Here is a 15,347-nt window from a genome sequence, read left to right on the forward strand (position 1 = left end):
TTATTTCTTTAGAATAGATGGGAATGGCTTCCCTGGTGAAGCAAGTGGTAAAGAATCCACCTGCCAATGCAGCAGACGCAAGAGACAGGGGTTCGATCCCTGGGTTGGGAAGATCCCCTGGACTAGGAAATGGCAACCCACTCCAGTATTCTTGCCTGGAAAATTCCATGGACAGAGAAGTCTGGTGAGCTACAGTCCATGGGGTTGCTAAGAGTCGGACACAACTGAACAACTAGCAGTTGTCAGTTAACAGTTAATTATTTCTTTACAAAACCGAAACAAGAAAGCAAGGACAGAGACGTCCCTGTTAAAGCAGAAAAGCAATTTGCTAGCCCAAATCATGGCTGAAATAGTCCCCTTGGCCACCAACCGCAAGCGAGAGACAGAAAACCTGAGCACCTCCACATTCACATTGCGGATCTGCACGTTGATCAGAGAGAACTCCTGCTGCAGAGTCTGAGGCAGGCCCAGCTGCTCTGATTTCTTCTCCTCCAGGAGACTGCTTGGGGGGTCTTCCTTTAAGACTAGCAGGAGAGACAGGGTCACTTGTTGGAAAACATTTCTGAAATGGATTCAGAGAGCAGTTCTGGGGTATCTACCACAACTCAGAGATGCAGAGAGGGGCACCATACCTACAACATCAGTGTGACCAATTACCTTCTTCCTCCCCATGGCTGGAGTTGTGCTGGTGATCTGTGTCCTGAGTGTGAAGGATCTTCTCTGGTTCCGGGAGAAGGGCAATGCTCTCAATGAACTCATCAACACCATCTAAGATGTCATTTGCACAAAGCTGCAACAGAGGGGAGAGGATCTGGGTCTAGAGAAGTCAGTGGAAAGGATCGTCATGTTTGGCTAAGTTCTGACTCCAAAAATGGAAATCACAAAGGAGAGAAATGTCAGCCCCAAACCAATACAATCAAAATGGGTTTTGCCCATACCCTACTCTCCCTGGTTAAACACACAGGAAAATAGACTATTATTCTACCCCAGAAAATGTTTTATCAGGCTCATAGTTTTTGAAAATCTCAGAAAACCTTTGAAACTTCAAGTCTTGATGGAGTTATCGAGCCAGCCAAGAGCAAAAATATAACTTAAAAGCATTTGGAGCATATGGTACTTTCTGGAGGAAAAAAATTTAAACAGCAGTAAGATGATGATGTTTGACCAAAATGCTCAAGAGTGACTTGGTACTAAGCAGTTTAACAAATCTGTCTCGGCATTTTCTATCCACTGTGTACAGAGCACTGTGTAGGATGCAATATAAATGAGACATCATTCCCACCTTCAAGGAACTTTGCCACTGGAAGAGAAGACAGAACCCCATAACGGGGCAGAGCAAAGTGAGGGCCACGAAAGCAGTTTACACCTAGGACCATGGTGCTTCATGTAAGCACAGATACAATTTATGGGGCACAAACTGGAAAAGGCTTCACATAACAGGTGTTGCTGATGAATGTGGAAGACACTGCCCTGTGCCAGGGTAGATTTCCTAGCCAATTTGTGAGAGAAAGAAACGATGCCCCCAGGCCACCTTCTCAGTACTCCAACCCACACTATCTTAGACCAGGCCAAGAGGAAAAAAAGACATTCAGAGGCTTTGCATCCTTGAAATTCTGATACTGAAGCTGGCTCCTGAAGACCTCAAAGCCTCAGTGTAGCAAACCTAAGCCACTTGGCCAACCAGCCAGTACGTATTAAACATCTATCCCGTATCCTCTAACTTCTGCAACTACCAAATCTTTTAAGTTCCTGGCATATCCCGTTAACGTTCTTCTACAACAACATTGAATACATACCCTTTGCATCTGGGAATCCACCCGCCACATTCTCAAGGTCTGATCCCGTGACCACGTAACCAGTTGGTAGTCCTTGGACCCTGGAAATCACCAGATAAGAATCCTGATGTTTTCCTGGATTCAACATCAAATTTGTTACAGGTTGAGATAGAAGGAGATTCATTCATTCATTCCTTTGTTCATTTAACAAATATTTATGGAACACCTCCTATATGCCAGGCACTGTTCTAAGTACTAGGACTACAATATGAATCAAGAATCTCTGTCTTTACAGATCTCACATTCAAATGGTGGAAATAGACAAACATACAATAGCACGTCTGGTAGTGATAGAGTTGTTAAAAAAACACTGTGGGGCAACTGGATAGAGACTGACAGCGGAGCTATTTTTAGACAGGACTTCTCATAGGAAGTCACATTTGAGCAGAACCTTAAATGAAGTGAAATAAAAGCTAGCAAATTAGCAGGTGAAGAGTGATGCTAGAATTTAAGGTCTCACTGAACTTTCACCTCCACAAATGTTCTTCCTTTTCTGTTCCAGAGGAGCTGGGAATGAACAGGCTGTCTGTAAAATGTACTGCTTTAAATGCATCATGACATCTTACTGTTTAAAAGAATTTTTTGGTAAAGAGACACATCTCATTATAAAAGGAATAATCGATCTTTAGCAGTCTTAACTGAATTGTATTTGCGCACAACAGGGCTAGTCAAAGGGAAACTACTCTAACAAGGTTCAAGGCGGTTTCTGAAAGAGCTTTATGAAAGATCAGGACATTTCAGGGTAATTCTGTAGTATCCAGAATCTTCTTTATGGGGATCTTCAGAGAGTAAACAACCTAGAAATAATTCCATCCGACTCCCTCATTTTATGCATGGGGAAACAGAGGCGACAGAGAACAGTGAGGGGCAAAAGTTCCTTCTCTGGGATCGGGGGAAGGGATGGATATGTACACACTGCTGTATTTAAGACGAATGACCAACAAGGACCTGCTGTACAGCACAGGGAACTCTGCTCAAATGCAGCCGGGATGGGAGCGGAGTCTAATGGAGAACAGATGCTTGTACACGCATGGCTGAGTCCCTTTGCTGTCCACCTGAAACTCACAGCATTGTCAGTAAGGTATACCTCAGTACAAAAATAAAAGTGTACCAAAAAACGTTCCTTCTCTTTGTCACTGCCTTCAGCCAAGCCTTCACTCAATGTTTTAATACATTCCTGTGCATCACAAGCAAGACAGCAAGCATTCTGAGCTACTGCCTGTCATGAGTCCCACTATCCAGCCCATGTTCATAGCAACAATTTTCTGACTCTACATCCAGCCTGTTTTCTTTTTTGGGGGGCAAGCCACGAGGCATGTGGGATCTTAGTTCCCTGACCAGGGATTGAATTTGCGCCCCTGCTTTGGAAGCACAGTCTTAACTACTGGAGCACCAGGCAAGTCCCCTCCAGCCTCTTTTCATGTCTCTGATTCTGAAGAAAAGTTATGCCTAATTCTTTTCTAAACCCAATTCCTCCACTTGGGCCTTTGGCCCTATTCCCTCCCATTTTCAAAAGACCTTTGCTTTCCTATATACTCCCTTTTTTCATCTTCTCCTTGCCTTCAAATCGAGAGGGAAGCAGCCTCTGCCAGTGAACTCAATCTACTCCTTGCCTCTGAAGGCAACCTCATTCACAAAACCAGCTCCTGCTGCCTCTGTTTCTGCTGTCTTATAATCAGGTTTCCCTCCTCAATGCGCCTTTGGAACTGTTCTCTTAATGATCATATGGCTTCCTACTTACACAATTAAGTGCTTCTCTTATTCTGCATGGAGATCCTTCAGCAAAACCTGAAACCAATGACCTCCACTTCCTTCATAAAGCGTCCTTTTCCATGGACCACAACATCCTGATTCTCTTCCAACCTCTGAGAGGTCCTTCACCTCAGTGAAAACCAACATCAAAGTCTGAGGTGGGCCAATAAAACGTGACTAAGAGGACACGGCAGCACAAACGAAAGGGAACATCATTAGGTTGAGAAAGAAAGAAAATACAGGAATGCGTGAAGGATGATTATATTTATAAAAGGTTCAAAAACAGATAAACCTAAACTATTTTTAGGGATGCAGAAATGGGTAGTAAAACTATAAACAAGATAACAGAAGTCATACTGTAAATGTTAGGACAGTGTTTACCTCTAGGGAAGGGAAAGAATTGTGATCAGGAAGTTTCTGAGTTCTAGCAATGTTCTCTTCTTGACCGTGGTGGTAGTTACTCAGATTTTCACTTTATAAACTGTACATATTTTATGTAATTTTGTACATGATGTATCTCACAATAAAAGGAGTTTAGAAAAAAAAAAAAAAAACACCTATAACTTGTACTCAAAATTTCACTGCTGGCTAGAACAGCCCTGATTTATGTAATTCATCCTGCCAGCTCAGAGATGACACAGGCAACTGAAAATGGGCTGTTAGAATACTTCTGATTGCAATCCAAAACTATAGACGGCCAACCTCGCCCCGTCAGATCAGGAAGAAACCCTGTCAGCTCTTTTCTATGGCAAAGTGCGAGAGAATACGTTGAAAGCTGAAGTCAAGCATGGAAACTGATGGGATAGAGACCAAGCAGCCTCACGTTTCTAGAAGCAGGAGAGATTATAGAAATGAAGATGGGAAAATCAAGAGGATCATCAAAAGGGTCCTTTCAAAAACAATCCTGGAAGAGGCTCGTGAGGGTCACAAACAAGTTGGGATAAGATGTCTGGTCTAATCCCAGGGCCACTAAAGACCTCTCCTGGACTCTGGACAAGTCACACCACTCCACTGCCTGGAGCTTTCCTTCTGTGACACAGAAAGGCCACGGAATTTACTTGTGGTCTTGAGAACATTTAGAGAGCGTGGCAGTAAGATCTCAGGACAAGGGAGGCTGCAGCTAAAGTCACCAAGTGCCTCGGCAGAGGCAGAAGAGAGTAACTGCTCGCTGGCCGTTACCGCTTCTACCCAGAAGAGATTGCATCACTTCTGTCTATGTTTCAGGAGCCAAGCGGGTTACGTGGCCAAACCTGTCTTCAAGGGGATGGGAGGTGAAACAGCCCTCTGCGTTGGTGACGAGAACTGGGAATATGTGGTGGGCGGCACTGATGATGACTTTGCATCTCCCTCATCAACTCAGGGGGAAGGTGCAAGAGCCAGGGTTTTCAGAGTGTGGTGACCCCGGAGTTTTTCAGCTCTGGAAGCGACCCAACAGCAAAGCTACCAACCTCTTAGAAGCCGCTTCCAGGCAGGAGAGAGACTGCACAGAACACAAGAGAAGATCGGCCTGGAGTAGAATCACAGCCACACATGCTATCACCCATCTACGATTAGAGGCAGGGGAACCCTGACTCCTGCTCCGAAGCCGGCCCTGTTTCCACATCCTCCCCTTCGATCATGCAGCCCACCCTTAAGGAGCTGGAGGAAAATGGCCAGCGGTCTCCCACCCACCTTCCTTCTGTTTCCTCCACTGGAACTCCAGCACCACGTCATCGTGGCCCACGAAGGTATGGACTGGGGTGTTCAAGTCAAAGACATTCCACAAGAGCAGGCTGTTCTCCCTGCGCAGCTGGGGAACCATCACCGTCACCAACCCGTTGCTGAAAGGCTGCGGCGAGAAAGGGAAGAGCAGGCATCATTCCAGGGGGGATCTGCTGAGTCTTGAGTTACCCAGCTTGGAGTTCTCGCCTAACTTAAACAAATTAGATGATGGCAGGCCCCAACCCACCTGCGGAACATTTTTCCAAGTACCATTAAGTTAATGTCTACTTTTCATTTGCTTTTCTTCTCTTTTCTTTCTTTACTGAAGGAAAGGACCCCAGCAAGTAAAAGATAAAGTTAAGCCAAATAATTGGAGAAGAATGTTTTTTAATGTAAAATAAGCAAATGGCTCTGGAGGTTGCACCCTGGAACACAGTTTCATACCGTAGCTCCTCTCTCAAGACCCCCTGAGAGTTACTGAGTGCTTTCCTGGAATGAGGGTACAAGGCACACTGCAGGTGACTCGGGACAGCGAACAGCCCTGCCTTGTGGAAATGCACCAGAAGCACTCCGTCCACATGAAGCAGTACCTTCCCATGGGCCCCGAGACCACAGCTTTTCAAAAGAATTGAGTGTCCATGGCTCGGTCGTGTCCAGCTCTTTGTAGCCCCATGGACTGTAGCCCACCAGGCTCCTCTGTCCATGGGATTCTCCAGGCAAGAATACTGGAGTGGGTTGCCCTTCCCTTCTCCAGGGGATCTTCCCGACCCAGGAATCAAACCCTGGTCTCCTGCATTGCAGATGGATTCTTTGCCATCAGAGCCACCAGGGAAACCCATTTCAAAGGAAAACCTTTCAATTTCAGGACTAACACATCCCACTTATCAACACCCAATCTGTGCAGTAGCTAAGAGGCCCATTTAGTTGATATGCAGACTCTGTTCTTTAAGGAATAAACCACAGCCACCTAAGAGCATATTTACCTTCGCCTGCTCTCCTGGCAGCACTCTGAACTTTTCTGTTTATTTTTTACAGCAAACGTATTAATCCAGAGGAGTATTTCAATTCACAAGAACAATGTCTGACTTCTTCCCAAGTGCTCCCAGATGTGAAGGCCAGTTAATATCCCAATTACCTTCTGCACTCCACGACGCCCCAGGGAACAGCCTGATGTATAAAGGAACCTTTACTCACCCCTGGGCTCCCTTTCAAGTTGACACTGAAGGAAATATATCATCTCTGATCAGCAGCAATCAGTGTGGCAAAAAAGATGGAAGTTTGATAAGAGCCTACCCACTATATTTGCACCATTTTATGGTTTATAGTTTTTCATACTTGACTTTTTTTCAAAGAGAGAGCATACTGTACTGGTAGTAAATGCCACCGAACTGGACACTAAAGAATAGTGAAATTTATCACAATTTAAAAAAAAGAGCAAGGAATATTAAAAACTACTCATATTTGACACAGGAGGAAGTTATTACTCAAAAAAAATCAAGTGGCTTGTCCAAGGCCACACAAATATTAAACGGCTCATTATAGCATTATTCACAAAAGCCAAGATATAGAAACAACCTATTGTCCATCAACGGATAAAAACACAGAACGTACACAATGGAATATTATTCAGCTGTGAGAAAGAAGGAAATCCTGCCATTTGTCACAGCACGGGTAGACCTTGAGAGCATTATGCTAAGTTAAATGAGTCAGAAAAAGAAGGACAGATACTACATGGTATTATTTATGTGCAGAATCTAAAAAGCAGAACTCAGAAGGAGAGTAGAATGGTGGTTACCAGGGGCTGGGAAGTGGAAGAAACGGGGAGATGCTAGTCAAAGGGTACAAACTTCTGGCTGTAAGATGAATGAGTTCTGGGGATCTAATGTACAGCGTGATGATTATGGTCAGTAATACCACATGGTATACTTGAGAGGTGCAAGAGAGTATGATCTTAAATGTTCTTATCACAGAAAAGAAAGGGTAACTATGTTAAGTGACGGAAGTGTTAATAAACGTTATAATGGCACAGCATTTATAGGAGTATAAATGCTATATTGCAGTATATTATATATAGTGGTATTATAGTGATAACTGGCAATACACAAATGTAAATGTCAACATGTTGCATAACTTGAACTTACATCATGTGATATATCAATTATATCGCAATACAGCTGGAAAAAAATGAAATGGGATTGCTGGGCCCTAAACCCAGATCTTCTGGATCCAAAGCCAGAGTTCCTTCCAGCACAATTCACTGACCTCCAGCCTCTCAGCCCTCCAGCTCACCCTCCTCTTCGTCCTTACTGACCACCTGTACTCTGCCCAGCACCCAGCCCAGCTAGTCCATCGCCGCTAGTACAGAGTCTCACCCAACGTTCCAAGGCAAAGTTTTAAACAGATAACAGCTTTTATGCCGTCATTACCACCTGTGTCCCACCCCTAAACCAAGACAGAAGGAAAAAACCACCTTACAAAGAAAATAAGAGAAAATGTGGCTGGCCCCTCGCGTGCAGAACACCGAGATAATATTTCCAAGCAAGAGGAAGGGCAGCTCACTCACAGTGTATCTGGCCTTCCAGACAGGCACCTGGCAAGGAAGAATGTTGAGGTATTTCCGAGGCTGGCGGTAATCCCAGAACTGGAAGAAAGAAGCAGGATAATTTGTGAAATAAATGCCATTAAAAAAAACAAAAACAAACCTCAACTATTGAAGAAGCATAGCCTTTGAACTCCTTGCTTTCTGTCCTCTTAGACAGATTCAGCAGGGCATCTGAGTCAGCCCCCAGGGCCATGCTCCTGTGACAGAAATGCAAAGAAAACACCCCTTTCACACTTAGAAACATTACAAGTGAAACACAGACTTCCTGAGGATCAGTCCTCGAGGCAGATCACTGCCAGTCTGCCTATTAAAGCCCCTTCCCAGTCAGAAGGTAAAAGCGACCACTTTTTCATCCTGCATCACTGTATACCACTTACAGGAATTTAACTATTGGGTTGGCAAAAAAAAGTTTATTCAAGTTTTTCTATGACATCTTATGGAAAAACCTGAGCAAACTTTTAGGCCAACCCAATACTAATGGGCTTCCCTGGTGGTTCAGACGGTAAAGATTCTGCCTGCAATGCAGAAGACCCAGATTCAATCCCTGGGTTGGGAAGATCCCCTGGAGAAAGAAATGGCAACCCACTCCAGTCTCCTGCCTGGAGAATCCCATGGACGGAGGAGCCTGGTGGGCTGCCATCTACGGGGTCGCAGAGGGGTGGACACAGCTGAGCGACTACCACGACACTGGACTAACAGGAGCTGAAGTGCAGTGGCCGCTGACTGCTTATGGGTTGAGGGAGCAAGTGTAGCTCCCCCGTGGCCATGTGAGAAGCCAAGAACAGTTTAGATAGAAATGACATCTCAACAATATTATTTTGAATATGGAACTTAATTTTGGCAAAAAGGGTTGTCAGAAGAAACAAGAATTACCTCCTACCATTTCTTTCTAATCCCATCCTCTCCAACCCCCTTTTTCCCTTTTTGACCTAGCTCTAACCCTCAATTCAACAGTTTTACTGTTTACAATCTACAGAGTGAAGTAAAACTCATTCAATGGTATCTTGTTCCAGTAGTCTCCTTAGAATGCACAACAACAAAAAATAGAATAAAAATTCATATAAATTAGAAACTAATAAACTGTCAGGTAAACAAAGTAAATGATTATGTAGGGAAAAAATGGCATGCATTCAGCCTTAACAACAAAATACTAAAAACAGTGGTTGATTATTACAAGCACTTCTAAATTGCTTCACATTTTTATAATTATGTTATTTATACACATTCAGTAAAAACTGTCTTTCTACCAGGATATATGGAAAAAATCAAATAACTATGCCAAAAATCTCATTTAATTCATAAGCTAAAGGCAAATAGAAGGGGGAAAAGTTGAAAGTGACAGGTTTTATTTCCCTGAGCTCCGAAATCACTGCAGACAGTGACTGCAGTCATGAAATCAAAAGACGCTTGCTCCTTGGAAGGAAAGCTACGACAAACCTAGACAGTGTATTAAAAAGCAGAAACATCACAAAAGTCTCTATAATCAAAGCTATGGTTTTTCCAGTAGTTATGTGTTGATGTGAGAGTTGGACTGTAAAGAAAGCTGAGCACCAAAAAATTGATGCTTTCGAATTGTGGTGCTGGAGAAGACTCTTGAGAGTCCCTTGCACTGTACGGAGATCCAACCAGTCCATCCTAAAAGAAATCAACCCTGAATATTCACTGGAAGGACCGATGCTGAAGCTGAAGCTCCAATACTTTGGCCATCTGATGCAAAGAGCCAACTAATTGGTAAAGACCCTGATGCTGGGATGAGATTGAGGGCAGGAGGAGAAGGGGGTGACAGAGGATGAGATGGTTGGATACCATCACTGACTCAATGGACATGAGTTTGAGCAAACTCCAGGAGATAGTGAAGGACAGGGAAGCCTGGCGTGCTGTAGTCCATGGATCGCAAAGAGTCAGTTGGACACAACTGAGTGACTGAACAACAAGCCCACTAGTAAAGAACAAGGACTGTGTTTCACATGTGGAAAGTGGCCTGTTATCTGCTTTATTACCTATGGCATCCCAGCCTCAAGGGTAATAAAGCTGTCAGTGAATACTGACAAATTTGGAGACCTCAAAGAAAGAGGAGGAGTTGAATCAGATGGTTTCTGGTTCCTGAACTTGGGAAACAAGCTGATCAGGTTATGGGGACAAAAACTTAAGCCCAAAACAAACAAAGAGAAAAACTACTCTGGGCACATAAATATAAATTACAAGTCCAAAGGATTTACAAACCTCCAGACAGAAGTTAACTTTTAAGGCTGAGTGTATGATTCTAGCTTTGCTAACCATACCAAAAAGCTGTACATGCCTGTGTAAATAAAGTGAAGAATTACATTGGTGAAGCGAATCACAAAATTGCTAAGCAAACATCTGCAGTCAAATCTTTGTCCTTCCAGGCAGACCACAAGGAGAAACTCCATGCCCTGCATCCTTTTGAACAAAGGTGCAGATCACATTCCAAAGCCAGAGAACAAATAAGAAACACTGCACTCTGAGAGAAACCGAGAATAATAGGCTTATTGACATATGTAAATCCTTGAGCATTTCCTGCAAGTTAGAGTAGCAGTCCGGTTTTGGAATGATTCAAGTGCATTACATTTGTTGTGCACTTTATTATCAGCTCCGCCTCAAATCATCAGGCATTAGATCCCAGAGGCTGGGGACCCCTGAGTTAGAGAATCTCTAATAAAATAACTCCGTCCCTGACTTGTGCAATACGGATGACCAAAAACATCCTAACTTTTGCAGATATGATAATCATGTGTGAAAACTGCTGTTTTTCCACCCAGACTAATGGTCAACTTGTTAACTTTAATGACTGTGTGGGTTTTTCTCCTTTACTTGGGTATCTGTTGTATTATTTTGATAAGCCAGTCCTTCAGAAATGGGACTTCCTGGCCACATCTTGGAGAGTAAACTTCTAGTCCTCTCTAAATGTTTTTGTCTCTGACTTCCTTTCACAAACAGAAAGAAGACCTCCAAACAAACACAGGCGCCAAGTCAGACACGTGCTGCTACATCACTCCACTGGTCCACATCACCAGTGGACCCGCCCAGCTCCCTAAGAAGCACACGCGCCCCTGAAATACACCCCAAGCTAACCGGCAGCAGCTTTCCTTCTGAAGGAAATGCTCGCAGACCCCTGATGTCCCCCACACACGCTCCCCACCCTGCCCCAGGGGCGCCGCTCACCTTGACGGAGTTGTCTTGACTGGAGGTAGCAAGGATATGCTCGCTGTCCGGGTGCCAGTCCAGGCCGTGGATCTTAGAGAGGTGGGCCGCGAGATACTCCACTGCTGTGCTGGGTTTCTGCAACAGGACCATCAGCCAGAGTTGGCACTTTACAAAGAGCTCAGCGCATCCACCTGAGCTGGACACAGCCTACCCCAGTCTGCTGGGTGGGGATACAAAGATACCCCCAGAGGAGCTCCCTGCTGGTCCAGGGGTTAGGGCTACACGCCTCCACGGGAGGAGGGGTTCAAACCCTGGTCAGGGAACTAAGATCCCACATGCAGCACAGCATAGCCAAAAAAAAAACAATTCTCAGAGGCAGTCTCTGTTCTTAAGAAACTCCATTTTGTTTTGTCTAAAACAAACAAAACAAGACTTCGCCAGCTCTCCCTCACGCATGCTCAGAACACCAGCCTGTGAGTCTAATCTTCTGCTCCCGGCCCAGGCACGGCCTTAAAGAGGGCAGTGGGTGCGTCTCCCCTCTGGGACCGCAGTCTGTGATTCCGGCTCCCCTTCTCACAATCACCCACAGAGCGGAACTGTGACATCCAAACAGACCCACCCCAATCCTGGGGTAAAACCATCAAACTTTTTTTAATTGAAGTATAGTTGATGTACAATATTATGCAAGTTACAGGTATACAATATAGTGATGCACAGTTTTTAAAGATTATCGTCCATTTTCAGCTATTATAAAATATTGACTATATTTCCCATGTTGTAATAGCTTATCTTATACATAACAGTTTGTATCTCTTAATTCCTGCCCCTAAATTGCCCCTCCCCTCCTTCCCTCTCCCAGTGGTAACCACTAGCTTGTCATAGAGAATAAACTCTATCTGAAAACCACCAAGCTTAAAGTGATCAAGCCCTAAGACTCCCAAAGAGAATGAGTACACATCACAAAAGAAAACAATACATGATTACCAAGTACATATAAAACAAATTCAGAAGGAAACTTCAGAAATATACATTAAAACATTATGAGTTTTTTTTAAGCAATCAAATTAGGAGATACTTGGAAATGATATTCAACGTGGTGAGGCAGTATTTGTCACTGCTGGTATGCATATGAAATAGTATATAATCTTTTCTAGGGAAAAAAAATTTGACAATTTTCATCAAGTTGCTTAAATATTTTCCTTTAAGGGACTATTCTAAATTCACAAAAAGTTTTAGGTACAAAAGATGTTCAGCTTGGTGCTATGTGGAACACCTAGGAAACCAGGAACATAATGAATGATAAGGGGGGAATTAATTAAACATTAGAATCAATTATTGTACAGCTATCTGATACAATATCAGGCAGCCACTAAAGTTATAGTTAGAAAAAGCTTATTATAACAGAGGAAATGAATTTATTTTAATGTTAAATGAAAAAAGTATGCACAACTATGTGTAAGATATGATAAACCATGTTTTTAAAAAAGCATAAGAAAAGAAAATACCAAAACGTTAGCATGTGACTCTAGGCAATAGGACTACAAATGATTTTTATGTGCTCTTTTGTATTACTTTCTGTCATCAGCAATAGTCTATAAGGTTAAGAGTACAATCTCCAGAACCAGCCTCCCTGAGTTTAAATCTTGGTAACAAACTGTGCCTCAGTTTACTCAGCTGCAGAATGGGGGTAATAACTGTAACCACTTTAAAGGCTATTTATAAAGAGTAAAGAATCAATACACATAAAGTTCTTAGAACAATGCCTGCGCATAACAAACACTAAGAAAGAGCAATGTTACTAAGCATTCATGAGTCTGAGTGAAAATCCAACATCACCACTGATACTGCACTTTTTAAAGCCTGTGATGCTTGCTGCCAACAGTCCTGCTTTGATACTAGAAAAGTGCCAGAGAAGTGAAATTACAATGAACAAGTTTTACAATCCATATGAACAGAAATCCTGAGTATTAATAGACCAAAAAAAAAAAAAGCTAAATCTCTTAAAACAAAATAGATAACAGACTTGCTGAGGGAAGCCAGGGTTATGAGTAGACCACAGAGAAGCCTATAAAGGAACAGCTCAGCAGTGTATTTTTACAAGATAAGGAACATAGCCACTGTTTTGGAAAACCAGTCCTAAATTCATGGCCGGAGAAGGCAGTGGGACCCCACTCCAGTACTCTTGCCTGGAAAATCCCATGGACGGAGGAGCCTGGTGAGCTGCGGTCCATGGGGTCGCTAAGAGTCGGACACGACTGAGCGACTTCGCTTTCACTTTTCACTTTACTGCATTGGAGAAGGAAATGGCAACCCACTCCAGTGTTCTTGCCTGGAGAATCCCAGGGAGCGGGGAGCCTGGTGGGCTGCCGTCTATGGGGTCGCACAGAGTCGGACACGACTGAAGCAACTTAGCAGCAGCAGCAGCAGATTCATGGCTAAATACCACATTGTTTATTTTGCCTATGGTTCTGTAAACAGTCTAAGGCAAATAAATATGCATGTACTACAAATTAATCAAACATTTAAACCATTTTTTATATTCAAATATTACTTTTGTTGTTCAGTCGCTAAGTCGTATCTGACTCTTTGCAATCCCATGGACTGTAGCCAGGCTCCTCTGTCCAGGGGATTTCCCAGGCAAAAATACTGGAGTGGGTTGCCATTTCCTCCTCCAGGGGATCTTCCTGACCCAGGGATTGAACCTGCATCTCCAGCATTACAGGCAGATTCTTTACCACTGAGCCACCGGGGAAGCCCTTAAATGTTATACCAGCGACAAACATGAATAAAACTAATTGCTAATTGAAGAAATAAAGAGGGACAAAGCATGGCTATTACCAGACTGAAGTAAAGAGACAGATATAAAAGTAACATAAAGAAGATGCACTATCCTTCTCCTTATAAAATCACTGAAGAGCCACCCAAGGCGAGGGCTTTGACCAGCACACCACCTCCCCAGCAAGTCCTAGCACCCAACCCCGCAGCCTCCCCATCTCTGCTTCACTCCCCTCTCCTCTCCCACGATCTGACTTTATTCCCTGCTGGCAGGGGAAGGGAGCAGGGCAGCAAAAAGCAACACTGAGACTGTATGCTCAGCATCCCAGCTGGGACAGCCACAGAACAAGTTTCGGGAAAACTGACAGTCGGTCCTCCCCACAAAGGCTGGAGCTCTAGCCTCCCGTTTCACAGAGCAGGAAGCTGAATCTACATCCCAGATCGTGTGTAAGTCGACTGCCTTCTGCATTCTAACCCCACCCATGGGAGTTACGCAGGCAAGAGGCCTTCTCCCTGATGCCAGCATGACAGGCTTGCCATGACAGCAGATGCCCAGGCCCTTCACCTCCTTCATGCCTCTCAGGACTGTGGGCTGCTGCAGGGAGATTATACAACCTGCAGGCTCTCCTTTTAGACTGACAGGACAGCTAGACTTCTTTTTTAATTTTTGGCCACACCACTGTAGCATGTGGGATCTTAGTTCCCTGACCAGAGATTGAACCTGTGTCCCCTGCAGTGGAAGTGCAGAGTCTTAACCACTGGACTGCCAGGGAAGTCCCAACAGCTAGACTTCTAAGGGAAGATCTGAGCATACTGAGTGCCCGCCCCAGTGGTTCAGATTCTGGATGGTGTATGTTCTAAAACAATGGATTTTCCCTCTGCAATCTGGGGCGGGGATAAAAGCCCAATGACCATTCTAGAATGGTGTCTGGTTCCCCAGGCTTGACCTCCTCAGTGATACACCCACTATTACCACCTTTATTCCGAAGATAAGGAAACTGAGGCTTGGAAAAGTTTGTGGTTCACCTGATATAATCAGGAAGTAGCAGAATGGGACTGTAGCTCGGGTCAGGCCAAGTTCATTTTCTTACCCTGTGATCATAATGTTCTTCAACACCAATTTGGTCGGGAAGCAAATGTCATTTGGTACTGGGATCTTAACATGGCAATTAACTATGCTGCCCAAGGTACCCTGGACTCTCAAGACAAGTCCTGCTGCTCACAACATCCTCTTGATACCCTCCTGGAGGAGAAAGAGATCACTTACCCGCTTGTCCCATATCCGTACATCCCCGTCGTGACTGGTGGCAAGGCAATTAGCGTTTTTCTTATTCCATTTGACCTGTGAGGCACCCGCTGCAAAGCAAAATCAGGGGAAGAAAGCTGTTGCCCTCAACGCCTTCGGAACAGAGTGGAGCTTATACAGGGGAGCTGGATAATGAGTTCCAGATGAATAAGAACAGAACTCTTCAAGCTTCTATGACTGCATCAGCTCCACAATGAGAGAGAAAATGAAG

General features: G+C 44.1%; 1 protein-coding gene across 9 annotated transcripts in view; it reads right to left on the bottom strand.

Annotated features, from left to right (window-relative positions):
- WDR59 (WD repeat domain 59) overlaps positions 1-15,347 on the bottom strand; it is an 80,504-nt gene that overhangs the window by 36,444 nt on the left and 28,713 nt on the right. For all 9 annotated transcript variants that reach the window (XM_006063324.4, XM_044931137.2, XM_044931136.2 and 6 more), the window contains 7 exons: positions 15,098-15,186; positions 11,074-11,190; positions 7,852-7,929; positions 5,259-5,415; positions 1,797-1,876; positions 658-790; positions 400-524 (listed from right to left, as the gene is read on the bottom strand). In XM_006063324.4, the coding sequence (XP_006063386.4) occupies positions 400-524; positions 658-790; positions 1,797-1,876; positions 5,259-5,415; positions 7,852-7,929; positions 11,074-11,190; positions 15,098-15,186 (779 nt within the window). The remainder of the gene's footprint in view (positions 1-399; positions 525-657; positions 791-1,796; positions 1,877-5,258; positions 5,416-7,851; positions 7,930-11,073; positions 11,191-15,097; positions 15,187-15,347) is intronic.

This window comes from Bubalus bubalis, chromosome 18, assembly GCF_019923935.1.
Source record: "Bubalus bubalis isolate 160015118507 breed Murrah chromosome 18, NDDB_SH_1, whole genome shotgun sequence".
NCBI classification, from domain to species: domain Eukaryota; kingdom Metazoa; phylum Chordata; class Mammalia; order Artiodactyla; family Bovidae; genus Bubalus; species Bubalus bubalis.